Source organism: Lynx canadensis, chromosome F2 (genome assembly GCF_007474595.2).
Source record: "Lynx canadensis isolate LIC74 chromosome F2, mLynCan4.pri.v2, whole genome shotgun sequence".
NCBI classification, from domain to species: Eukaryota; Metazoa; Chordata; class Mammalia; order Carnivora; family Felidae; genus Lynx; species Lynx canadensis.
Window position 1 is genome coordinate 30627119 of NC_044320.2, and position 27993 is coordinate 30655111.

Below are 27993 nucleotides of genomic sequence, written 5' to 3' on the forward strand. Positions count from 1 at the left end.
TGTTTAAGATAAATCTAGGATACACAGAAAACTTAAAATTTGAGTTAAGGAAACTATTAGGTAAATAATAGTACAAAGGGCATGTATGCTTTTTTGATAAATACACTGAGGGAGAATGTGATACAAATTTGGGACACATTTTGCTAAATATTCAGGTTGTTTTGTGCCTCTGGAATTAAAAATGATCCATCTGCATATATCACAAGTAAAAGGAATACTTACCTATAGAGAATAAAATGGTTATGACTATCTTTTCCAATTTTTCAGTTATTACTGGTGGTAATCCAGCCTTTCTTTATTTGCCCCAATTGTCTCTTTCAAGATTTTTACTAACTGTAAGAGGAGGATAAAGAAGAAAGAATCAAGGCACATATTCAATGAAAAAGAAAATAAAAACAATTCAGATTTAATGGGTACTTCATTTAAGGTTAACATTGAAAGGACGGGACTTTGCCTATAATGTTTGAAGAGGCTGATTAAGCCATTCTATTTTTACAAGTTTTATATACCACTAGAATTTATTTTCTAATTTAATTGCCAAATTCCTAATCTGATTAGAGCCCAAGGGGAAGCAAAATTAGTACTGAAGAAAAAATAGAGAAAAAAAGATTTCCTTTGCTTATGTACAAGTCATGCCAGTCTATATATTTCTTATAAGATTAATAGTAGAGTTTTTCAGTTCTTTTTCATTTTATCAGAGGCAAACACTTGCTGCTTTATCTCCTTATCCTAGGAAACAGAATGGAGTGATATATGCCACAAGTCTAGTCATAAAAGAAGTCATGAAAATAAGGTCATCTAGTTGAATTGGCCGGAAATGAATCTGATAACAAGTCTTAGTGATGAGGCCTTAAATGGCATCCACATTGCTCCCATGGTTCCCAGGGAATAAACTTCTCATCACACTACCAAGTGACTGGTTTATATGTGTGTCTTCCCTACTAGATGTCTCTGTAGAATAGTATAGTCTTACTAAATTATTTCCAACTCGTTTCATTCATTCAACAAATATTTCTTGAACACCAGTAATGTGTCAGGCACTCACTGTTCCAGGTGGTGATGATGCAGCAGGGAGGAAGAAAACATTAGTCCCTGTCCTCAAGGAAACCAAAGCTGTTGATGTGTTGTGAATGTGGTCACTGTCCCATATGAATCACTTAAATGTGATTTTTAAGAGGTTCAGAAGCAATTTAAAACATTGGAGAAGATGAAATTATAGGGAATGGAGTTAGGTAAATGTAATCATAACATTCAACAAAACAAGTTTAAAAGGATCATTTTTGAGCACAAGGAAGAAAATTCAAATTTAGAAACAGTAACAACATTAGGAGCACTTGATATGCTCTAGACATGTGTTGAGTACTTTATATCCATTATTATGTTTAATCTTCACATCTCTCTTATAAAAGTGATACTGTATTATTATCCTCATTTTCTGGGTAAGGAAATTAAGCTTAGAATAATTAAATGTCTTATCCAATGTGATTCAATTTTGTTAAATAGCATAAACAGGAAATAAGCAAAAACAAAAAAGCAATTTGCCTCCCACCTTAACCACTACCGAACAGTTCATCCAACCTCTGATGAGCAGAGGTTGTCACAACTCTCTAATCACAGACAGAATAACAGAATCACAGAAAGTCTTGTATCTTCCAGTCACTGTTCAATGGAAGTCATTTATCAGCTTTGGCTTCAAGGATTAGTCACCATCCATGTGCCATTTGGTACATGATTCATCACATGGTGATTCCAGCCATTCATTTCCAATCATATTCTTTCTGAGTTTCTGAGAAGATGTAAAATATGTGTTCTATCTGAAGTTGTAAAAGTTGAGATAGAGAGACCTTTGCATTTTTTCTCATCTAGGAATCAAGATTTCTATAGGGAAAAAGAGAAGAAAGGAGGCAGTTAATAAATACAAAGTGGTTTGTATGCTTTTTCCCATAATAAAATCTCATCTCACTGGGTCTCCGATGGAAATCTTTCTCCATTCTGGTATGAGGGGAATGTTGGCATCTGTATTTCTACTTGTTACAGTCTCCAGCTGTTTGTTTTCTTTTATGACTTGGGTACTTGTAGAAGTTATCTCTGTTGTAGAATTAACAAGTAACCTCACACTGGAAGGTATTTCTACAATGTTTCTTGAATGGTTTTCAACCATAGTCTGTGGGTGACTGGGACTGGTGGGTACTGTTTTTGCTGCGATTTCATTTCTGGAATTTGCTTTGAAATATATGGATCCTGAATCTCTCATGCGACTCTCCAGAAAGTGGGGTCTTGGAACCTAGTAAAGATGAACACAGGAAAACCTACAAGGGAGGGTGATGCTTGTATGTCTTCAGATCTCATCAGCAGGAATTATGAGTCAGTCACACAGTCGGCTGGATCACAAATATTTATTAGTTGCATTCTGTATGCCAGAAAAAGGGGATAGATACAGTCTAGGCTCTGGGAAGGCTCTAATCTAGTGTGAAAGACCAAAATGAAATAAATTGTTTTATTTGTGTTCACATTAAAAGTCTAACCCAGGGGCGCCTGGGTGGCGCAGTCGGTTAAGCGTCCGACTTCAGCCAGGTCACGATCTCTCGGTCCGTGAGTTCGAGCCCCGCGTCGGGCTCTGGGCTGATGGCTCAGAGCCTGGAGCCTGTTTCTGATTCTGTGTCTCCCTCTCTCTCTGCCCCTCCCCCGTTCATGCTCTGTCTCTCTCTGTCCCAAAAAAATAAATAAACGTTGAAAAAAAAAAAAAGTCTAACCCAGATATTAGCTCCATATATGGAGCAAGGACCAATGATTCTTCTCGCTCATGCCAAAGAAGTCACTTGCCCAAAAGCCATTCATTTTACTGAGAAAGAGGGATTTTATCTCACGGGAAACATCATTTTACTGTAAAACTCTGTACTCGATGTATCTTCCCAAGTTTCTCATAGCCACACGGCCACAGGTTTCCTCTTTCTTCTGACTCTTCTCCAAACCTCTCTAGCCCCCAGTTTTCTATTTCCAGATCTTCCCTTGAGTCCCTTCTCTACTTTCTTATGTGGAATAAATTAATCATGTCTGAGCTCTTTCCAACGTATAGGTAGCTACAGGTAAAAACTGATTTAGATAGCAAGACACCCACCAAACCAGAAATTTCTCTTGTCAGAGGCAGGGAAATATTTACATAATAGTTTTTACGTTCTTCACCTACCTATATTTCTCCACCCACCGCAGTATCTTCCTCACCCCATCCACTGCAGTATCTCCATCTCTTTGCAGTCTTTCCAATTTGTTTGAGAGGTAACAGTGGATATTTCACATGTACTCATGAAGTGCCGTCAGTCACCAGGTGATATTCTCCATCTTCTTGTTTTTCTGTTTTAGCCCCCTGTGGTATTTCCATCTGTTGTGGATACCTTTGATGCTTACATAGTTGAGTGAAGGGGTCTTGGCTCTGCCTCCAGGGATTACAGCCAAGTGCTTCCTTTTAGACATAGCTGCCACTGCCATAGCCCTGCTGATATTCTTGAACCCTGAAAGTGCCAGAGCAGAGTCATAAAATATGGTGCCCTTCAAATATAGGATATATTTCAAGAATATATCCACAGAATATGTGCTGAATGACATTGTGTTAAGTATACAAGGGAGGAGAATGCTTTCCCACCTGTTTTGTCATCATAGGGATCTATATGAAAACTTGAGAGGTGCCCGATGGTGTTTTTGAGGAATAAACTCTATTTTATATTGTTTGATGTTATTTTAGGGTAATATATATATAACAAATGATATAGCACAGGTCAAACCATTCAGAATTGATCCTAAGTATAATCTGAACAATCAGATTGGATGCTTGTTAGTGGATGGGACAACCATACTGGTGCATCTTTGCTTAATATTAGTTCTGTTTTGGAAGATTATAACATGAATCCATGATGGCCATGGTTAAGAGGAGGAGGAGACTCATCTCAGTTATAAATGCCATGTTGTTCCTGTCCCCTAAATTTAAGAAATGCTTTCTTCCCTGTTTCCTAATCCTGAGTATGGTTGAAGGCATTATAGCTCAGTGGGATATGAATGTGCACCCTAGATATATGGATTGAGTATCAAATTGAGTATCTTGCTCTGCCATATAAGAGATCATAGATCTTGGGTAATTAACCTCTATCTGCCACAATCTTTCTCATCTGCAAGATGGAAATAATAATACATAATTACGGGGGTGCTGTAATTGTTAAATGAGGAAATTAATTTGTTATGGATTAAAAAATGTTATGCATTATTATTGTGCCATGTTATTATATCTAACTCATTCTTTAGAGCAAGTTTGGCTTCATCCCAATTCTAGGCAGACTCACCCCGCACCTTCAAAATGCAACAGAAGTAATTGAATTAGCTCATTCACTCATTCATTTGTTCTTTCCTTCCTTCAACCGAAGTGCACAGTAAGTGCTGGGAAATCAGTGATGAAAGAGATTACTTTATGAGCTCACAGCTAGAGAGGGGAATAAGCCAAAAAAAGACATAATTAGAAAGCTGTGTAAAAAGTGCCATTATGGAGATATGAAAAAAGGTTATTGAAACACATCAGAATCACTTATTGAGCCTGGAGAAATTAAGAAAGGTTCCTGAAGGAAGTAACGGTGACTAGTTGTTAGGACAGATTTAGGGCCATCAAGTTTCCATGTAAATGGTGTTCCCTGCCCCACTGGAAATTTCTGGATGAGGCTAATGTTTACTAGGACTATTACAGATAAGAGATGAGAAATTTAAAGCATAAACCTTATTCTAGAGCTCTAATAATGCAAATAAAATGCAAGGATACAAAGCTTTCAAGATCAAGCTACCTCAGTATTCAACTGAATACAATTATTTAGTTCTTTAGAACTTTTTTTTAAACCTTGTTGGAGGTATGGCAGAGGAATTTTTTTTTAATATGGGTTGTTTTTCATATTACTTCTTAAATTCTGAAGTCTCCTAAATGGCTGAATAGTCAGCAACAGCGACCCACAGTATTGCTGTTGGTTAGGTTCACGTCCTTGGAAGAATATTGTCCTTAGCATCTCATAAGGATCCTCAGATGCACCCAATGTTCCTCAACTGAAGTCCCCAAATGTGAGTTCATTGTACATGTCCCTGTGTTTTCCAGCTGATTAAAATTATCTTGAGACCTTCCCCCCCGCCCCAGATTGACATTACTACTTGCAGTGTCATGTCTGTTCTTTCTTTCTTTTTCTTTCTTTCTTTCTTTCTTTCTTTCTTTCTTTCTTTCTTTCTTTCTTTCTTTCTTTCTTTTTCTGGAAAGGAAAGAAATCAATTTCTTTGTCTCTCTGTCTCCTCCCTCCTTTTAAGTACTTGCTTTTCAAGCCTCCCTTTCCTAGTTGTCTATTCTTCCCTCAGGAAATTGTGCATTCCTTCATTACATTTCTTGAGATTGGAAAAGTGTATATGAACAAGCATGTGTAGATTCACAGAAACTTACACACACACACACACACACACACACACACACACTCTACATAGAGAAACAGAATTTTAAGTCTTGGCTGTTAAAAAACACAGGAACACTTTAATAGAAGCCTCACCACTCACTCTTGTATCTTCTGCTGATTTTCAGCTGTATTTAGTTCTTAATGAATCACTTAAGGTGTTGGTTTTGGATTCTCTTTTTTCCAGGAATAATTTTCAAAGCATCAATGTTGGAAAATGATTTTAGACTATCTGCCAGTTTACTTTGTCCTTGTGGGCCCTTAAAAACTCTACTGCACAGGTTACCCGTCACTCTTGTTTTTTTTTTTTGTTTTTTTTTTTTGGGTACAGAAGAAGGATTAAATCACTTTGGTGCTATAAACTGGTTTTTAATCAGTTGTTTTACTTCTCAGTACCATCACTTAGTCTGCTTTAGGGCTGTGAATCAGTGCAGCTGGAGCCCTTTGGAAGCCTTTTGGCTGGCTTGGAATCAGTTCACTAGATTTGACATACTGGCACCATCCCTGGCTGGCTATGTGAGCTGTGACCAATTAGGTTTGCTATGACTTAGGTTTCCCATCAGTAAAATGGGATTAAACATAATATCCATGTTTCAGATTCATTGGGATAATTAAAGGAGATCGTATGTAAGGAGTGCTTAATACCAACCTGGAAAATATTAAGCTCTTAATAAATGTCATTATTATTAGTGCACATGAGTGACATATCAGCCAACAAAGAGACATGCAACAGAAGGAGGAAGCTGCAAAGGCAGTTCAAGGGCTTTATTGCTATATTTGGTATCATTTGCTTCCATTTCTGTCAGATCAGAAATTTGTTATTTGCTATGAGAAAGACTGATAAATCTGGGCACAATATTTTTCTCCTAAGTAAATCACATTTTTTCCCTGGAATTTGTTTTGCCCTCTCCTCTAACTTTTCCCTACACACCAATCTCTAATCTTATTGCCCTTTACCCACTGACCTGTACCTTGAGGACACAAGAGTCAACATCTGTGGCTTCTGTTTTTATACCATGACAGCCGTTGAGAAGCTCCATTCCTGAAAATCCCTCCCAGTTCTTGATGAAAGCCCCTGCTCGTAATTCCTGTTTTCTGCACATACTTAGTAAAGATTTCAGTGCCATAACCTTAATTCTATAATTATACCCTGTTCTTTATGTTTTACTGATCCTTTTGTTCAAATGTTTACACCCTACATTTGGGAAATTACCTTCTGATAATTTTTGTTTCTTAATGGAAACAGATTTCTCCCAGACAGCCCTTTGCTGGCCCATTGACACACCTGATATATGTTTATTCTCAGATAGTTTTTCTGTGTAGTCACGGGAGACTTTATGGCAAACTTCCATACCAGTGTTAAAGATAGCCATAGCAACACCAAAGAGGTCCTTGTGAAATCTGTGCTTAGGACGTACCACAGGAATTAATAATTCTCTGGCCACTGTTTTAAATTGTAACCACACTGTTTTTGTAAGAAAGTTGCTCAATTTGTATACACAGAGCACACAGGGCTGCGTTCTGATCAGGGGTATAGTTTCATTTAAAATTCTTATCTCAGAAATCTAAATACTTAGATTATTCTGCTTAATATGCACATGCTGTCTGCATTCCTTTGAGTGACAAGTTATGAAAATTTGTTTTGCTTATTTGACCCTCCCTGATAATTGTCTCCAACTCCTAAAAGTCTGAGTGAATACAAGGAGAGAATACCATCTCTAAAAATGTTTTTAAATTCTTTTTCCCAGAGTCAAGGATAATTTTTTAAAATATTTATACAGACATCATTATCAAAAATTATTTTACTGGACATTATGCTAATGTTTCTTCTTAGAGTTCCCCGATTACATACTAACTTTAAAAACCTAGTGCTAGTTTGCTAGGTTTTAGTAGGTCAGCATGCACAGCAAAAGTGTATTAAGGTGGACTGCTCTATTTATTGATTTGCCCGGGATCTTCTAAAGGCTGGAGGCAATTGTCTGCGGAAGGGGGCGGGAGGGCTGTACATGATCGAGGTCGTGCGCATCTAGCCAATTTGTAAGACGATCCGCTGCTCCAAGCCATCAGCCACCCTTAGCATAGGGGCACACTCATGCATTCCTGTCAAGTCATCTTGTGAAAGGCTGCCTGCTTCCAGCTCGGCTTGGATGTGCAACCTTAATAAAACTCACTGAGGTCTGGGAGAAAATAGCAGATCTGCTGCAGATAGGGTAGGGGAAAGGGTCTAGAATATGTACACGCAGCTGACTCAGGCAGGCTCCACGCTGAACGGTCACACAGAGAGGAAACAATAAATCTCAGCTACTATGCAATAAATATCTCAAGGAAACTACCATTATAGTGAAATAAAAAAAAAAACTAACATTTTAGAACAAAGCTAACAAATGGCTAGTTTTCTGTGATTCTTTTTCAAAAGTTTTCTCTGAGGGGGATAAAGTCAAACAAACAAGCAGTTTTACCTAAAATAAAGACTAGTTTAAAGGTCAGAAGAAAGGAGCAAGTTTTTGCGAGAGGCACAGAAGGAGAGAGCTGGCAGTACAATGACAGTTTTCCTTTCCTTTGCTTTCCTCGCTGCCATTCTGACTCACATAGGGTGCAGCAACCAGCGGCGAAGTCCAGAAAACGGTGGGAGAAGATATAACCGGATTCAACATGGGCAGTGTGCCTACACTTTCATTCTTCCAGAACACGACGGGAACTGTCGTGAGAGTACGACAGACCAGTACAGCACAAACGCTCTGCAGAGAGATGCTCCACACGTGGAACCGGATTTCTCTTCCCAGAAACTTCAACATCTGGAGCATGTGATGGAAAATTATACTCAGTGGCTGCAAAAAGTAAGTGATTGCTTTCAGTTTCTAATTGCACAGAGCCTTTTCCGTTCTGCACTGCAGCTAACTTAGAGTTCCTTAGGGGGGCATTTGTGTGTTTACCTTTTGCTCAGGGGTGGGGGTGGGAGGGAGGCAGTGTTTGCAAATGCAAGCCGGCTGGCTCCCGGTGACTTCATGGGTGAGCCAAGGTTTTCAGGCTTGTTGTGCAAGCCTGTGAAGGTAGGGTGGCAACCCTTTTATGTGCCTAGCAGTGGCACATTTTATGACGTTTCTGGTTTCCTCTTATTTAAAATTTAGCTTGATTTTTCTGTCAAAGCCCAACTTGGAGAAAAAAAAATCCTGTGTGTCTTGAGAAAGTTGGTGAAAAAAGAAAATAATGACAATACTAATTTAGAATCAAATCAATTTCACACCAGGAATTTTGTGCAGCTAGGGTGAGGAATCATCACCAAATACTTGTTTTTCTCAACCTCTAGTAAAGTTAATATGAAATGAGAGTAAGTGTAAAGTATGATATTTTGTTGGAGAAATTGTGTAAGTATATAAACGCAATTAATTTTAGCAAGTAATAGAATAGTAGAGGACAGATTTATGTCATATATTTTTTCCATCCCTGAAAATCCTGAAGATATATTTGAATGTGAACTCCTCAGGAAGAGGTTGTTTGCCCAGTGGGAAAGGAGAGATTGAGCTGGTGGTTGCTGTTTTCAGAGCGTGCACCTGCAGATTGGAACTGAGCACGTGTAGGCTTTGCTATAGTCCTGAAATACCTCTTTTCTCAGGACATTGTGGTAACCACAGTGCCATGCAGGAAGTATCCAGATGAATGGTAATGTTGAATATGCAGTTAATCCCAATTTATAAAAATCAAAATGCACATTTTATTCAGTTTTTCTCTATAAACCATTTAGAAGTTTTTGTTGAAAATATGTCTATTAAAATATGAACATACTTTCTGCAGCTCCTTCTTTCTTTGCTCTCCGTTTGTGTAACAGGTAAACAGCAGATAACAAGAGTATTCAACTATGTCAGTAGAAGGGTGGCAATATCACATTTGTGAAAATTCTTCTCTCCTGGAGATCTTTACTAAAAATTCATTTGGTGCATATAGGTAGGAACATAGCCAGTCCGGTCTCCTTTAAATTAGTCTTTTAACAGAGCAAACACTTTAAGAAGATGGGCAAACGACAAATGCTCTGTTTTCCCCCGAGTTGTCATGCTCACTTAGAGCACTGCCTGCTGAATCATGCGAGTAATAGTTATTCTACTTTTGTCCACTAGGGACTGAACTAAGATCACCGATACTTTATTTGACAAGTTAACTGAAACTGGGTAGTTTCAGAGTTTCCAAACCTGGAATTGTAGTTAATCTTTCTATTGTAGACTACAGGTGAAAAAGATCAATAGGGGCGGAAGAATAGAAAGCAAACCAAATTCTACACCCTTTTGATAATTGTAGTTTAAATTTCAAGCACTAATTGTAGCAGTAGTTTGTAATAGGATATCTGTTTTATCTTTAGCAAAATATATTTTAATAGTAAACAAATTAATTTGGTTAAATTGCTTATTACTATTCTCATTATAGCATCCATCTAGTTTTTAATGAGAATTCAATCATTAAAATTAGTCTGGATAATTTGAAGGGGCTGGGAGGGAAATTTAGTCCCAAATTGTCCCACTCAAGCTATTCTACCAAAAATGTAATATTTTGTTTATGTAAAACATAGAGTCAAAATGGTGATTCAGACATAGTAATGCATATTTTTTGTTGCTATGCAATGATTCAGCAGCAATAAGGTAAATATGTGATTCTATTGGGCTTATGTCATGCACATGTTTCGTATGTTAATTTATTGTGTGAAATAAATTTGATTTTTGTTTGCATTGTTCTTGGTCAATGATTATGGCATAGTTTTCAGATTATGGCCAAGAATAACTATGCAAATATTCTTTGGTTACATTGACCCTTGCTAACGTGAATTGAGCTGATTATATGCTGAAAATGTCCCTGTTGGTATGAGTCAGAGCTTTTGGCTTGACTATTGTCTGCTTAAATTTGCATATCTTTTGTCATTGTTAATGCGATTGGTAGGAGGATCAAGAAACCAAATAAATTCTTTCAGCAAAGAACTTGTTAAAAAGCTCTCTCAAGTTTCCCTTAATTAGAGGATTTTTTTACTTCAGGTTCTAAATTTCTTGTAATGTATTTATTTTGATAATTCAAATGGAAATCTTTTTACTGTAACTATTTAGTATGCTTAATACTGCAAGTTGTACTACTTCTATTTTGATTCCGAATAGTTGTGTTAGGATAAAAAGCAATGCAGTGCAGAAACTGAGGTTATCAGTGTAAATGTAATTAAATCATCCATTTAGCAAAATAATTAATCAAAGTATGGTGATTATTATGCAGCTCATGGCATCACTACCAGGAAAGTTTTTGATGTAGAATGTGTGTTCCAAATGCTAGATGCAGACAGATGATAATTTATGTTAATCTGATACCTTCCATGAAGTTTGGTAAACTGGATTCTTTTACAAATAATCTTCACAAGACATTGGCTGTTACTTACACTCTCACACCTCATTTCTGGTCTTGCCATTGAACAAGATGAGAAATAAGGTATGCGAGGGGGCAAATGATGTGTCGCTCACCATAAGTGTTGGAACTGTTTTGGCACTTGTCTCTTGATATGATGGATTTCATTCAAGGAGATCAACTTTACATAGTAACCTGTCAATTAACACCAATTGTGAGTTAGGTTGCTAGCATTATTTTCACTTGTCAGATGGGGAAGAGCAATATAAATAATAAGCTCAAAAATCACCCTTTCATTGGGTAAAACACCTGGGCTGTGTATCTAGATTCAACTCTCTTCACTTGTATAGTTCTTTTCAGAATTATGAGCAAACCGTACCCAATACCTGAGATGACCAGGTCTTGGGATATTAACAGTAAGTACAAATGGCCTTTGTGACTTTGCCACTCTCATTTGATTCCTTTCTACCTTTCTTTGACAGAGAAATGTCTACTGTTTAATGTCACTATGTCTTGTGCTTCTTGAATTATTGTTTTCTTTCTCCTGTATCCCAGAAGTTCACTAATATGTATACGTATATGTATATGTCTTTTGCCTTCGCCAAATGATGTCTTTTTGTTGTTGTTGTTGTTGTTGAAAGTATAAATTGAGTAAAAAAAAAAAATGCCTTGTAACAGAGAACAAGGGTCTAGCTACTGTAAATATTTTACATTAGATAAAATTGATGAATTGATGATTATTAGTAGAAAATGTAGGTATGAATTGCCATCCAAAATATTTTAATAAGTGCGAAGGTTTTACTGGAACACTTGGCTAAATGTTTCTATTGACAGCAATTTTTGACTAATAACATCCTCTACTTACATTCTTTGTTTCAGAGAATTATAATCATCTTTTTGAAACTCCTATATTACCAATATTAACCCATATTAATATCCACCAGAATGTGACGTCCGTGAGACTTTGTGTGCTCGCCTACTGCCATATCCCCAGGGCCTAAAACAGTATACAGTCCTTTGCAGACAGACAGTAAATATTTGTTGAATGAATAAATGGATGCATTGTCTATGTGTTGCAATCTATACTTTACCATGTACTATTAACAATTTGTTTTGGGTGTACCCTTTACCTCCCTAACTAGATTGTAAGTTGTCATTTAGGCAAGCAGTACATCCTACAATTACTTTTGTCTTGATATTAAAACAATATTGAGTCTGGAGTAGGTGGTTACTAATTATCCAAATTGCATTTAGCCAGTGATCTAGGATCTCAAAAACTTGTACCTTTGCTCCATCTTGTCCACTTAATTATTCTTCGAGTCAGTTTTGTTGCGTTTCTCTAGGACATGTACCTGCGCTCCACTTCTCCTCCCAGGCTGAGTTCTCCCATGTTGTCATAATACGTTCATTGCATGTCATGCTAGCACTGCACTTCCTGTCGTTTTCATTATTTGTTTTGAGGCTGTTTTCCGACTCAGAGTATGAGTCCCCTTGAGTGTAGTGAATAGTTCTTTACCCATATATATCTGAAATGTTTTTTAAGGGTTTGAACAATATCTCTGTTACCATCATAATGTTAAATAAAAGACATCAGGTGCTCCAGTGTGTGGTGCTAGAATAAAATAATGAAAATTAGGAGAGCTTGTAACTGCTTTTAGAGGCTAAAGTTTGCTTAAATCCTTTGTGCTAGTTTACTTGAGGGTCAGTTGGACCTTCCTTTGGGGAAAAAATAATTTTGGACTTCCAGGCCAGTAGGCAACAATTTACTACATACAATAATGACATATATTTGCATATAATATGTGCACATATGAATCTATGTAATTGGAAATGACCTCCCATCTGTGCATTGTTTTGGTGGCTCGTGACTATGCAAAGTAAGCCAGAGGGGATGTTCTGTGTTTTATTTGCACTTGTAGGGGTGCTTCCTGAATGTGTGAAATGAGTGGACAATTGATAAGTATGTTTTTAAAAAATTGTCACTAAACTTGAAGAAAATATGCATATATAATTTATGCACTAAGATGGGAAAAAATAGCACTTGCCAAGAAAGTTTAAAGGAATAATTGTCTTTTAAATTCAGTTGTAGAAATGTCCCTACCAACTTCATCTGAGATCAACTCTTAGTTTTCAAGCCAAGTAGGGAGTCTTCCCCTGTATTAACTTTTCAATGAATAGTTAGGTTTTATTTGTTGCTTGTTATATTTTAGAATCAAAAGATCCAAGAAGACAGAAAAACCTTTCTGAGTCCTAGAAGTTAGGCAGTTGGAGCTATCATAGTCTTTTGGATTTCTCTGTAGGAAGAAGCAAGCCTCTTCTCAAACTGTCTTGGCAGATTGCAGGATTTTTGAACCAGGGCAAGTAGGTCCTTTACTATGGGTGATTGCAACTGTTCTTTACCCCTGACCATGCCATTTCACAGAAGCCTTTTTTAAGTAGCACTAATCTCATATGGAATTATTGGTTCAATGTGATCTGAAATGAATATGAATGTATCATTCTTTTCCTTAAAATTTCCTACAGTTTTTCATTATGTAAGACTAAAATGCAAATTCTTTACATTGAGGCTGTATATGATCTGCCCCCATATTCCCCTCTAGATTCATCATTTACAACATTTCCCTTATTCCAGTTACTCAAATGACATTAGCCTTCTTGTTATTTCTATAAAAGGTCAGTTTATTTCTGTCTCAGGGACTTTACATGCTATTTACTTATCTAGGAAAATTCTTCCTCCAGATATTGGCATGGATGGCTCTTTCTTTTTATTCAGGTCTTTGCTCAGAAGTCATCTTCTTGGAAAGTCTTTTCTGAGCACTATTACCTACCACCTTCCTGAATTCTACTAAGTGACTTTTTGTCATATAATGCTCTATTATTTCTTTGTGGCACAGCATGACCTCTTATTGCTTATTGTTTGTCACCTTATTTATTTTTTCTCCCTCTACCTATAATGTAAATGCCAGAAGAGGTCCTTGTCTGTTTTATTCTCTGTAGTATACCTATATACACAACACATAGTAGACCCTCAATAAATATTTGCAAAAGATATTCTCCTGAACCTTACACTCTATGAGGTAGAGACTGTGCCTGTCTTGTTCACTAGTTTTTATTTATTATTTCGTCTGTTATTTTTTATAGCAGATCTACTTTTCTAGGACAATACCTGGAACATAGTTGGAAAGAATACTTTTTTTTTTTTTAATGAATAGAGAAATGAATGAATTCCATGAGTAGATTTGGGCTATAATTAAATATTTGTATGAAAATGAAACACTCAACTATATTCCCTGTGATACCCATCTAACTATGTACTAGGAGAAATTTTAATCTTCTGAATTTCCATCATTTAAATCAAGGATCAGCAAACTATGGCCCTTGAACTAAATCCTGACTGCCACCTGTGTTTGTAAATAGTTTTATTGAAATAAAACCACACCCATTCCTTAATGTAATTGTCTATGCATTTGTAAATAAAATTTTATTGAAACCGAGCCACACCCATTTGTTTATGTAACGTCTATGGCTGCTTTCTTCTTACAAAGGCAGAGTTGAGGGTTGCAACAGAGACCACAGATGCTAACATTTAATATCCAGTCCTTTACAGAAAGTTTCCCGACCCCTGTCCTATACCACAAAAGGAATATGGTATTAATATTGGGACCATTGCAAGGTAAATTGTGAAGTTTGTTGTGTGGGAAAAATATCGCCCTCCAGGAGGTCAAATAATCTTTAGGTCCATGCCAGTTGGCAGAGAGCCTGAGTAAGCCATTTCTTGGCTTGGTATCTGGACATGCTGTGAGGTGACATTTTAGAGGAGTTACAGGCAAGGAAATTTCATGTCTTTCCTTTCCTCTGCCCATCATTATGTGGACAGAGAAATATTCCAAAAGCAAATACATGTTGGAACAGAAAAAGCACCTGAATAACAATGCAGATCACCAGCATCTGGTTTTACCAGGCCTTGGTGCCAGGGTTCTTTGCTTTATGTACTTGTTTCAACTTGTTGGTTGTGGCATCAGCAAGAATGTTGACAAAACATCAGAGGCGTTCTGTTTTCATGGCACTGGGGCTTCAGCTCAGCCTCTTAGGTTCAATTTATTTAGAAACCTTTCCTCCCTCTATCATTTGCTTTAGGTATAAGCATTACAAGTATTCCCATTTGTGTAGATGATGGGAGGGGAGGAGCAACAGTGGGTTGTTCAGGCACAATTTACAGAGGTTTATCAGCTGCTATGCTGTAACTTGCTACTTGAGGAGGTTTTGTTTTCATTCTGCCATGGCCTTGTCTCTGTGTAGAAACAGCATCCTTTTCCTGAGCCTTGTCTTCTTTTCTTTTTTTAATACCATTTGCTTAGATGCACAACCCTAATTACATTCTGAGTCATCCTCCCCTTTTGTTCCAATACAAGATTATCGTTTGCTGTGAAGTTGGGAAGTTCCAAACCTCCTTTGGTTCTGGCCCCATGGTCATAGAAGGGAGGGCCTCTTAGTGTTTAAATCTCTTTACAAAGTGTACAAAAGATATGCCCCCTCCCTTATCAAAGAGGTTTCTAAAGAATGAAGCACTCCAAGGATTATCTTTTCTTTATATTTTGAGACTCTGTACCAAACACTTTTCTCGAATTCTTACACAGAAATAGCAGAAGTAAGAGGTTTTTGAGTTTGTTTGGTCTAGGTTACCTAGCCAAATGACCTGATTTCTTCCTTCAAACATATGAAAAGGTAATATTTAACAGAGAAAATGGTATAAAACATAAAGCCCAGCATAACCCTACTGGCAGCTAATAATTTAATAACATATTTGGACGTTTGCATATTTAGTGATAAGTACTGGAGAATATAGAGTATAGCAAATATAATAAATGTTACTTGTATATACATGCTACATGGCTACAGGTTACTTATTACGGGTCTGCATTGGCATGTAGTTCCTAAATTTGTTTTGCATTATTGAAAGAGCATGCAAATTAGCGTAAGTATCAAGCTATACCTAAAGTAAATCAGTAGCTGAAATACTAGTAATATGCAAATAAGATGTGAATATCTTGAAACAGTAATGTGTACATAGAAGCCACCAAACTCACTGGTATCAAATACGTAAACTTACTGTATATTTCTGTGGAATTGCTGATGATAATTTTGAAAGGTGGTCTGTTTGAAAATTTAGTTACATGTATTGTTCTAACTCATTAGGATCATGAAACCTGAATGAGTTGAATCATAGTACTAGACCCTAAAGATTATTAGAGGGTTTCCATTCTCAGAGAATGAATAAATATTTTAAAACTCCAAAGTGCATTTTGCTACTAAACCTTTAGAGATAATCCCAAGATTTTGTAAAACATTTTAACACTGTTCTTCTCTTCACTGTTAATATATAATTGACTATATTAAAATACAGTGGATATTTATTGTGGCTAAATGTTTGCTACACCCAGCAGACTTTGCATCCACCTTATCTCAACTGCACAGATACAAGACGTGAGAATTGTATCCTTATTGCTAAATCACTAGTCTTCTCTTTGTTTTCCAATTTTACCCAGCATTTAAGTAATAAGAACAGAGCTATAATAATCATTAGTTTTAATACTTATTGAATAAATGAATAACTTATTGAATAAATTGAATATTTATAACTTTAAAATGTGAATAATATACTGAAGGTTTACTATTTTTGAACAAATGAACTGATAAATTCCAAATACTTCTTAGCAGTGGAACCCCGTTTCCAAGCAAGTTATTAGGTAGAAGCTTCATATACAATCTAGATGCAAATAGATGGGCTAGAAGGGAACCAAAGTGAGATCCTGCCTGGACCCTCTTCCTCAGCTCCTCCCCCAGAGGCATTCATCAGGGGATCCTGTATGTTCAAAGGAATATAGTTTCAGAATGACTGCAATCAAACTTCCAAATAATCAAATATTAGTGAGGTAAAGCTGCCAAAACCAGTCTACTGGCAGACAGGAAGAAACATAATGTTTGATAGTTTGAATCTTTTTTGACAAGTTAGCGTAAGAATGTCCAACTCTGCCATCTACAAAGCCAGGTTAAGATTATTAATGTGAGGGCGCCTGGGTGGCTCATTCGGTTTAGTGTCTGACTCTTGATTTCAGCTCAGGTTATGATCTCGCGGTTAGTGGGATAAAGCCCCCTGCAGGTGTCTGTGATGACAGCACAGAGTCTGCTTGGGATTCTCTCTCTCCTTCTCTCTCTGCCCATCCCCTGCTTTCTCTCTCTCTCTGTCTCTCCCTCTCTCTCTCTCTCAAAATAAATAAACATTTTAAAAAAAGAATGTTAATGTGTAAGTTACAAAAATACAGGTTGTTCTTGACTCTGAGAATGTTGAGGCCCACCCATACCTAACGTGACCAAAATATGTTAAGATAATAGATAACTCTTGGACAATTAATAGCAGATTGTATAACTTATCTATTTCCTGAATTATCCAAATGCATGATAGTTTATATTTACTTATCTTAAATTTTGGAACATGAATTACACTGAAAATACCTAATATCTCAAGCTACAATATTCACTTAGAATAGAATTCATTGTTAAGGATAGTGAAAGGAGATCTGAATTTTAAGTAGGCATTTACATATTTTCAGAATTTTCAATAATTCCTGTTAGGTCAACTTAGCTTACCTTTGTTTTTACTTCTAGTATATGCTAGCAGGAAAAGGCATCTCAGAATTGCCAATTTCATATTCATTTGTGCTGAAACATTAATAAAATGCAAGTAAGATTATTTGGTATTGTTTAAGCCATTTATCCTGACTGAGAAGGTTAATTTACTTAAGACGAGATAAAACCAAACTTAAATCCACTTTCCAAATACACCTAAGCTGCAACATATCACAATGTGCTGAGAGAGGACAATCATCTGAAGGTGACATCTTTAATTGTATTGGCCCTGATGAGCTCGTTCTCTTTTTTTAGGAGATGAATAATACACGGCCATTTGATATACTGAGGAGTGAGGGCTCCAAAGTGAAGCCTTATATGAATTTATTATTAACTTTCTTATTATGTTAGAAATGAGAATCCTAATAATTTTTTCTGGCTTTCCAATGGCCTACTTTTTTCCAAACTCCTACTTCTCATTCTGTAGTGGGGAGACTTCTGAGACTTGAAACCAGAAAAGATATGTGATGGGGACAGTCCTTTGAGCAGGAAGGACAAAAGGACTCAAAGGAACTCATTCCTGGCCTGCCTTTCCTTTTCATCCCCCCTCTCTTCTCTGGCATTATTTCCATAAGTCCTATGTGATGCTGCTTGTACTGGCAGCCATGGCGTGGAAGTGCAGGAAAGAGGATGGGCAAGAGAGAGGGTGAATGAACAAGTTTTCCAGTAACTGTCCCTTTATTGGGGGTTGGGGGCACAGTGAGGGATCGTGGGACTATAGCAGTGTCCAGAGGACTGCTCCATAAGAGACGGCAGTGAGTTCTGTTGTGGGATTTCAGAATACAGGCATAAGTCATAGAACTAAACACCTGCTATTCACAAAGGACAGGCAGCCAGTTAGCCAGTTATCTAATCAAATATCCACAAGGTGGTCTGCTGGGTACTGGGAGACAGTGATGAATCTACTACAGCCGCTGTTGTTGAGAAGCCTAAACCCACTAAAATAGATAGTAAACGCATTGTTTGTGTCCACTGTTTTTTCTATGTCAAAGAGAGAGCTATGCAGTGATGAAGTGTGTTGTACCTAAAGCCAGACTGCCTAGATTTGAATTTTGACAATACTACTTCCTTGCTATGTGGCCTTGGGCAACTTTCTTAACTTCTCTGTGCCTCATTTGTATTATTAGTAAACTTGAGGTAATAACAGTACCTACATTATAGGCTGATTGCTAGGAGTAAAGTTAATTTACATAAATTACCTTGCATAAGTTCTCTCACATGGCAAATGTTAAGTAAATATTAGTTATTCCTTGGGGGCAGTTCTGGGTTATAGTAATAGTTAAATGTTGAACCCTTTTACCAACTATCAAGCCATTTGGAAGGACTTTACATGTATTAATCTATTGAATACCTTCAAAAGCCAGGGTGAGGTAGATGGTATTATAATTTTCCCACATAGCAAATTAGCAAGTTAAGGCACAGTGAAGGGAAGTAACTTGTCCAAGTTTACTTAGTGGCTAAGTGGTGGGGGGTCAGCCTCCAATTCCAGGCAGTTTGGCTCCGTGACCTATGATCTTAACCAACTGTGGGATTAGCTATAGCAACTTTTGCCGTGTCCCTTCTTGTCAATCTTCAAACCTTAAGTCTATTTAAAAAATTTTTTTTCTGTAGTAGTCTTTGCACCTAAACCCTTAATGCTTTCATACAAAATGTGTTCGCCCCTTTCTCAAGTACTGTTTCAGTCATTTGTCCACATCCTATCTCTAAAGCTCCGTGGTTAAATTGACTGTGACACATAGGTTATTGCTGCTGATTGAAGCACAATAGCCCAATTCTCTCTAGCCTCCCCCAGGTCTGTTAACAGACCAGGAATCCCACGTCTATAGTCCCTCCTGCCTATCTCCTTAGAAGCACCATTTCTTGAAGTTACAGAGCTTAATTGAATCTGACTAGTTACCTAAAAACTTAAAACACAAAGAAGGGCTTACAATTGCTTTACATGGGGTGAAGCTGTCTATTCTATATATCTTCCGTTCCATTTAATGACCTCCCTCTTAGATTTATCTGTGGACAATCCTTCTTGGAAAAGCAAAAGCACATCCTGGAACTTAAAATATTATTTGCATGCACTTTTTTTTTGTGGGTCATTCAAGAGAGTTGTAAAAATGAGAAGAAAAGCCTTCTTTTCTCAGGCAATGGCCTCTTATCTCACTTCCTATTTTATTTATCACTGTCCCTATTAATTAAAATATTTCTGGTATTTTGGTCCAAGGCCAAAACACTGCTACTTGCAGAGAGTTGTGATGGCTCTTCCTCTTTTTTTCCTGATCTTGGAGGCCTGACCACTCAGATGCTTGGGCTTTGAGAGTTGTAGCTTTTTGTAACTATCAAGCACATGAGGTAGAACGACTCCAGACTAACTCCCTTCTGTTCATTCTTTTTCAAGTAGTCCCAAAGAAGAGAGAGGACAAGACAGGATGGGGGTAAAGTAGAATTCAGGTATGCTTTTCATCCACCTTTGCATAATAGGAGAGATTAAAACACATTAAGGAGGAAAAAAAATTCAATGTGTGTCTACTTGCTTGACCTCAGTTCTCCATGGAATGATGACGATCGGCAGTGTGGGGCACATCCATGTTGTTGGTGCTCCATAGCTATTGGTAGGATATATACATGAGTAAATGCATGCTGTGGTGCTTAGATTGTTTAGGGGCAACTTTTGGTCAGTGAAATGGTCTGAAAGATTAGTGTTAATGTTTAATAACAAGGACCTTTTCCCAATTTGCAGGAAACTATTAAGTTAAGGAGTATAAAGCTTTCTTAATTTTAAGGGTTTCTTTCTTTATCCCCTCTGTATTTCTAATATTTCATCCCCTCCATATTTATAATATTTCATCTACCATGTTTGATACTTTTCATCTCCTCTCAAGAGTCAGCTGACAAGAAAAAGAAAAGGAAAGAAAAAAAAGCTGACAAAATAGCAAATACATATTAATAGAAGCTGGGAATTGACCTCCTATATTTAGTGATATAGTTTGTATTTTAGGTGGACACATGATTATGATGTGATTTATCTCATCCATTTAGCATAATCCCATCTCCTGCCAGTGAAATTACAATTGCTTTGTGAATGGAATATGTCAGTTTATCTCAAAGAGGGCAATGGATGTCAGATATTTTGTCCACAAAGCAAGTATGAAAATGACATTCTATTTGAAGACAGGTATTGAGTAACAAATAGGGTATTAATAAGTCCACCTTCATTAAGCAGTATCATCATCCAAACAGATAAGCACATTTTTATAAATAGTAGGTATCATCATCTCCATTTTATAGATAAACAAACTGAGGTTCAGTGAAATCAAATGATTTTTAAAAGGTTATATATTTACTTTGACACAAGTGTAAAATCTGAACTCAGAAATTCTGAGTGGCTATATCTAAAGCTCTTAATTGTTCATGCCTCTTTCACTTTTCCTTCACAAATTAAAACAAATTTTGATTGATGGAGAGTAGGAAGAGGTTCAAATGAATGATGTTTTCCTCTAAGTTTTTGGAGAATATATTCAGAATAAATAATCTTCTTTAGGGATTGGAATAATTCGCCAAACATGTGTAAGAAATGCTCTAAGAAAACTAATATTCTTAGGAGAATTATTTCTTAGCACTCTTCCTGACCAGATGCAAATTTTTATTTAAACCGAAAACATGTCAGAGGCAAATAACTATTTGTTGTTTTTACATTCTTTTTCAAATAATGAGTTACTTACACAGTTGATGTTACACAGATATGAGTATACAAATAAAGGTGATATTTTAAACTAGTTTATCTGCGTTTTTACTTACAAACACTACAGTGTAGCTATAGGTTGTATTTCTTTTGGTTAAAGACCAAATAGGAAAAAATATAGTCAATAAGGGAGATTATTTAACACTTCAACATTAATGAATTAGGTTCTTTTATAATATTTTTGGGAAAATGACCATGTGCCATATGTGTCTTTATTTTATTTTAGTTTAGTTTAGTTTAGTTCTTCAGGATATAAAAGTAATCTTGATCCAAGATTTGTGCTTAGAAAAAAGAACAGAAAATTAATAAGCACTGTGAAAGTAGAACTGTCATTATCTTTTACTGACAATCAAGATAAACTGATAAACGAAGGAAACTAATTCAAATAAATGATTAAAGTTGACAGTGAAAGTAGAAATCCCACACTCAGTACTCAAGAAAACTCTTAACTGAGGATTGAGTATATATAGGAGCTAAGCAGCCTCCAGGTCAGAGAGAAAGGAAAACTATTTTGTGATCATTTTGTTTCGTATGGGACCAAAGCTTACATACTTTGAGTTCACAAATTAAACTTATGCAGTTTATAGGGGAAAAAGATCCAAAAGATGGAAATTAGTTATCTTAAGCATAAAATATCCCTATATATTATTCTACTATTAAGAAATATCTTCCACTGTATCTAATTTTTAAAGTCATGGCCAAAAATATATCAGAAGCAACTAAAACATTCAAACAAACTCTATAAGCCTATTAAATTGCTTGTATTTTAAATAATTCACCAAATATTTTGGGAATTTCTCTTATGTTCAGATACAAAATATCCCCTGTGGAAATGAGATTAATGTGTGATTGGTTCTTTTATGATTACTGGGCAATCATTTCTACCTGTCCACTCAGTAGGGTGTATCAGAATCTTTTAGGAAGGTATAGTTTGAAAAACCACTTACGGTTTTTAAATTTAGAAGCAAAAACTCCCCACCATGTTTGGGTATTAAAACTATTCAAAGAAAATACAAATTTAACACAGTGGAAGAGTAGAAGTCAAATGGAAAACAGCACTAGAATGTAATTATTGGTTGTGTTTTCCAAAAATGGTTATAGTAGTATTTTATGCATATATAGTAATATATCATATAAATAGTAAAGTATCTTGCATGTCATTGTCTCATAAAGAATTAATTCCCTTCTCTTTGAATATGTCTGGGTCATAAAAGGCAATTAAGTTTCCATGTTGTTCATTGCAATACTCATGCTTGGAGCCTTGGGCTGCCATGTTAGAATTCCAGCTACCTTGAGGTCACCGTATTGTGAGGAAGTCAAGCCACATAGAGAGGCCATGTGTAGGTGCTCTGGTTAACAGATCACCATTTTTGAGTCATTCCATCTCAGGCTGTAGACATATGAGTGAATGAGCCTTCAGGTGATTCCAACCCCTACTTACTCCCATTACCTCCAGATGTGAAGTTAAAGTCCCAGGAATCATGGAGCAGAAACAACCCATTCCCACTGTGCCTTGTCTGAAATCCTGACCCATAGAGTCTGTGAGCCTAATGAGCATAATGGAATGGTTGTTACAAGCCACTGAATTTGGAGGTAATATATTAATGCAATAGTAGTGACTGGATTAGTCACTATTTCCATAGGCATACATGCCAGGGTTTACTATGGTACTTATTCTATGGTAATCATTGAAGAACAATATATCAGACATGAGCTCTGCCTTCCAGAGGCTGGCATTTAATTAAGGCTCATGACATAAGTAGAATGTCATAAATGTTGGTTTTTAAGCCAATATTTTTACTACCTTTCTCTATTTTTGTAAACTACTTCAGGTTCACATAAATTAAAATTCAATAAATGTAACTTGAAGACTGCACAAAGATAGTTTCCTTTGAGTAAAGTGCTCCTTTGAGTAAAATAATTATTTGTAAGGATTTTTCTTACCTTCAAATAGTATTTGTAAAAATCCTCTGAGCCTTCCTAAATTCCAAGTCAACCGTAATACCAAAATGATATACTGTATAGTTTATGTGAGTCTTAATGCTTACATTATTTGAATTTTTCTATCATCTAAAAATTGTAAAAAATCTCAGTGAATTCAGATTTTTGACACTCAAGGCATGAAGCTATTTTATAACTATTTACTACTTAACCTGTCATGATTAGGCTGTAAGTTTAAATCCAGATGTTTCTGAAAGCTGTTCTTGAGCACGGCTGACTGGTGGTCTCCTAAATGTCAAATGAGTTAGCAGCATCTGTTCAATTCCCAGTGGTTTGGAATTCCTGCAATAAAAATCCATCCCAGATTCTCTTCTTCTTAACTGATGAGCAGAGGATGTGGACTTGAATGAAACAGGTATAGGAACATTCCTTGAATATATAAAGTGCTTTTCTTATTACATTATATATTGGTTGAAACTTATGGAAAACAACATAACAGTAAATATAAAGAACATAACTATTGTTTATAACCCTCGACTCAGTAATCCTACTTCTGGGAATCATTCCCAAGGAAATAATTCAAAAGAAGGAAAGAGCAATATATATGAATATATTCATTATAGCTATCGTAGCAGGAACATTAGAAACAAATATTGTTATTTATTTGGTATTTACTATGATTTCATGGACCCATGATCTTTAAACCTAAAAAAATTTTTTTGAAAGATAAGCAGTATTATTCACAGCTTCAAATGAGGAAATCATGCATTATCTCCCACAAGCAGTAAAGAGTAGAACCAGCAGACGCCCCAACCCAGGATTGTCTAATGAAAAGCCATGTCTTCAGTGACATCACAACTACATCTGTTAAAAAATCATATTTTGACAAGAGAAAATGCCCACAAAATTTTAAGTGAATATATTAGTGTACCTGAATAATTATAACCATGAAAAATATTAGCTAATATTTTTAGCATTTTGTATATACCAATCCTGGGACAGACAGTTTAAAGGTGTTAGTTTATATGATCCTTGCAACCCTGTACGTGGACACTGTTATTGTCCTCACTTTGGAAAATTCCATATACATTACAGTCTTGACTTGGTGTGATGAGAGTGGGTGGTGGAGAGGTGGGTGTGTACTTGTAAGTATATGCATAAAACCATTGACAGGAAACACATCCAAAACATTTGTGTTGATTTGTTTTTAATGGTGCAGTTGAATATTTTTGTTTTCTCTTGTATGTGTATTGTATTTGTTGTATGATATGAACATGTGCCACTTTTGTCATCAAAGTAATGTAAGTTTTATTTTTTAAAGAAAAACAGGTATATGTAGACTGAAGTCAAGTGAAGTGGAGATGATGGCAAATTAACCAGGTTAAAATTTCCATCACTTTTCAAAATAACTGTTCTCAGGCCAATATAAATATGGATGGGCCTTTAAAAATAGTAGCAGAATCTGTAGGTAAAGGAAACCTACAAGAAATATTTTGGATAGGGTTTCAATAACTTCACATCCTCCCCTCAACCCCAAGCAGCTGCCTTCCTATAAGACCAGTTCTGAATCCACTTTAATCATAGGGTGGTCACTTACTCATTTCATACCAATTTTCACTTCTTTCTTCCCTTTTTTCTCTGCTTTTGTGAAGAAATTAATGTTGAAAGCTCTGAAAATGGTGAATTACACATAGAAATTGCATTGGGGTAGTCCATAATCCTCAGATGATTTTTTTTTTAATTCAGAGGAAGTAGTAGATTTTAAAGGCTTTTATTTACAGAAAAGTAAGTTATAAAACAGACGGTGAATGGGTGACCTAGTTTTGTAGAATATAAACTCAAGATTAAATGTTCTAGGATCTGATGTAGCAACGAGAGCAGGAAGACGTATGAAAGAAAGATTACAGAAGTTATAATTATGTGGCATGATATATATGAAATTACTTTGCAAGATTTTAATATCTGTCCCAGGACAAACTGCACTGGGCACCAGAGCTTTTCCAGAAGTCAAAACCCAATCATGCCATTCTCATGGTTAAAATTCAACAATGGCTCCAAAATACCCTCAAACTGGGGTTCAAACACTGTGGCTTACTTAAACTGGCCTTTAATCTCATCTCTCACAATTTTCTCCATGGTTCTCTATGTTTCAGCCATATCTAAATCCTAGAAGTTATATTACACTATCATGATTTACTCTTCTTCCTTCACTTTGTGTGTTCTATGCCTTAGCAAATTCCTTGCATCTCTCCTGCCCCATACTCCATATAGTATTAGATAAATGGATAGATGTAAAGATGGATGGTTGGATGGATAAATTGATAAGTAGATGTGATACTTATTAATAAGTAAGTATGATAAGTATTGTGACCCTTCAACTCACTCTTAAGCAATGGAATTTGGTAGGAAGGGACACAGTAATAGAACCTTACTGTCAAATTTTTGAAGGACATAAGTAGTAATACAGTAATGGTGAGAAAATGGTTTTGGATGCTGCAGTTGCTTAATGAAAGGATGAATTACCAGAGTTGGGATTGCAGGGAGAGTGGCCTGTGCAGCTCTAATACTTGCCTGAAGTAATAAGGTGATGAAGTAAACAGATGAAAGGCTGGAGAAAGCAGCTAGAGAATTAGGGAACAGGTGAACTTCTGAGGGGACTATCATAATAGTACTCAGGTCAAGAAAAATAAAACAGAAGTCTTCATCAAAGATAACACTGATATTTTAGAACTGGGAACATTACAAAAATGCTTTATTCAGGCAGTTAAGTACTGTGGAAAAAATGTTAAATTATGACAAAATGTTTCTATATTTGTGTCATGTGGAGCTGTTAACTTCAGATGACTTTAAGAGTAATTTTCTCTCTTTTTTAGTGTTTATTTTTATTTATTTTGAGAAAGTCAAGCAGGGGAGGGACAGAGAGAGTGGAGAGAGAGAATCCCAAGTGGGCTCCATGCTGTCAGCACAGGGCCTTATGCTGGGCTCGAACTCACCCAACTGTGAGATCATGATCTGAGCAAAAATCAAGAGTTGGATGCTTAACCGACTGAACCACCCAGGTGCCTCAAGAGTAATTCTCAGTACCACATAAGACATGATTGACTCCATTTCTACCTTTTCAAGTGAGAGGAGGAAAGGACAATCCTAGGGTGCTTTAAAATTTCTTAATTCAGATAGAGGTAAAGAGCCCCATTCTACTTTCCATTCCTTGTTGTACCCCACACATTTACAGGTTTTATAGTATAGAATGTGTTAAGGAGTCAAGTCAAATTGTTTATTAAGCCTAAGGTAAATGAGCCTTACATTGAAGCTTCCAACCACTTAAAACTCCATTTGTACTATCAGGCAGGATACATACTACACTATTCTGTTTGTATTATATACAAACTTACATAAAGGAATATTGGATTCTTTTAAGTCTGTTTGATCCTTGAAAATTAAGTGAATCCCACTAAAAAATAAAACTTCATGGTTCCATTTTAAAAATAAAGGCATTTGCCATTTCAGTGAAGAATCTGATCAGAGAAGTATTAAGGTACATTGAGAGATATTTGCTGACGTGTGTGTGTGTGTGTGTGTGTGTGTGTGTGTGTGTATCTTAAATGACCTGAGCTCAACTTCGTGTTTTCAACTAGGTCATTTTATATTTGTAAGCATGTACATTTTGTAATAATAAAATGCGTAGTGCTCTTTAGCAGTTACCAAGTGGATCATGCCTTATGGTGCATTTCATGATGGTACAACACAGAGATATTCCTTCCTGGTTAATATAAAAATATGTGTGCCCTGCTTGTCATGCAGGTTTCAGGTAAAATGTTTGAGTAAAAGTCTTGTTCTGTAAAAACATAGAAATTCCATGTTTGCTGAGCAAGAATAATGGTTTTGTAACATGGAACATGTGGACAGTTAAGCAAACTCATATTTATGCCTAGAAATAAAATATGCTCATTGGGAAGTTGACACATATTTCTCTTACATTCTCATGACTTTATATCATGAAGCTTATTCACTCAAATGACCACACCCCCTAGAGAATTGAACACCTCAAACCAGGGGATGGCCAGTGGTAGTAGGGATAGGGAAGTCACTTACATTCTTGATGAGGAAAATGAATGGGGAAAAATTAGAATTGGAAGTATCCACTTAACCAACTCTCTTTTTTAAAAGAAGGCAAACCATAGTCTATGAAATACTTCCTGCCTTTGTTATATATGGGAAGGTGTTGTTTCATAATACATAATGCCTGTGTGTGTGTGTGTGTGTGTGTGTGTGTGTATGTGTGTGCATGTGCATGTACATAGTTTAGCTTTCAGCATTTGATGGACTGTAGGTGTGAATTGAGCAGGTTATTTTACCCCTTTGAGCTTCAAATTTCTGCATGTTATGAAATGAGAATAGCAATGCTTTTTTCAAAAGGTTGTTATGGTGAAGATATGAGACAAAATTCACTAAGCGCCTAATGAAGTCTGAAACATAGCATATGTTTACAAATTACATATATTTAAATTTTTAATGTTTTCTTTACAAACTGTACCCAACAAAGCTAAGTTGGGCTTTCTAAGGGCTGCCTCGTTTGTTAGTGTTTAGAGGAGGATTGGTTTAAAATTCTCTTGTTCAAGTCCCAGTGAACAAATCTTTTGTGCAGAAGAATTTAAAATAATTTATATAGATGTTCCACATAAAGGACATGGAGTATAACTCCCAACTCCTTAAGCATAGGCTGCACATAGTATCTTCTTTCTAAAGAGTGCATTGTTGGAAGGGAGAAAAGAGAGTAACTTTACCTCCTTAATGTATATAACC

General features: G+C 36.3%; 1 protein-coding gene and 1 long non-coding RNA gene across 4 annotated transcripts in view; one reads left to right on the forward strand and one right to left on the reverse strand.

The window, feature by feature from the left end:
* Nucleotides 1-1401: 1401 nt before the first annotated feature.
* LOC115506370 lies at nt 1402-8098 on the reverse strand. The gene is made up of 3 exons (XR_003966339.1): nt 8051-8098; nt 3188-3509; nt 1402-1878 (listed from the first exon to the last, which is right to left on the reverse strand). It is a non-coding gene; the product is annotated as an uncharacterized LOC115506370 (long non-coding RNA).
* Nucleotides 7437-27993, forward strand: part of ANGPT1 (angiopoietin 1) — a 242426-nt gene continuing 221869 nt past the window's right edge. Inside the window, exon 1 of one of the 3 annotated variants that reach the window (XM_030304347.1) lies at nt 7437-8299. In XM_030304347.1, coding sequence (XP_030160207.1) covers nt 8003-8299 — 297 coding nt within the window. In that variant the 5' untranslated portion in view covers nt 7437-8002. The remainder of the gene's footprint in view (nt 8300-27993) is intronic. The other 2 variants (XM_030304345.1, XM_030304346.1) reach the window with 2 other exon arrangements.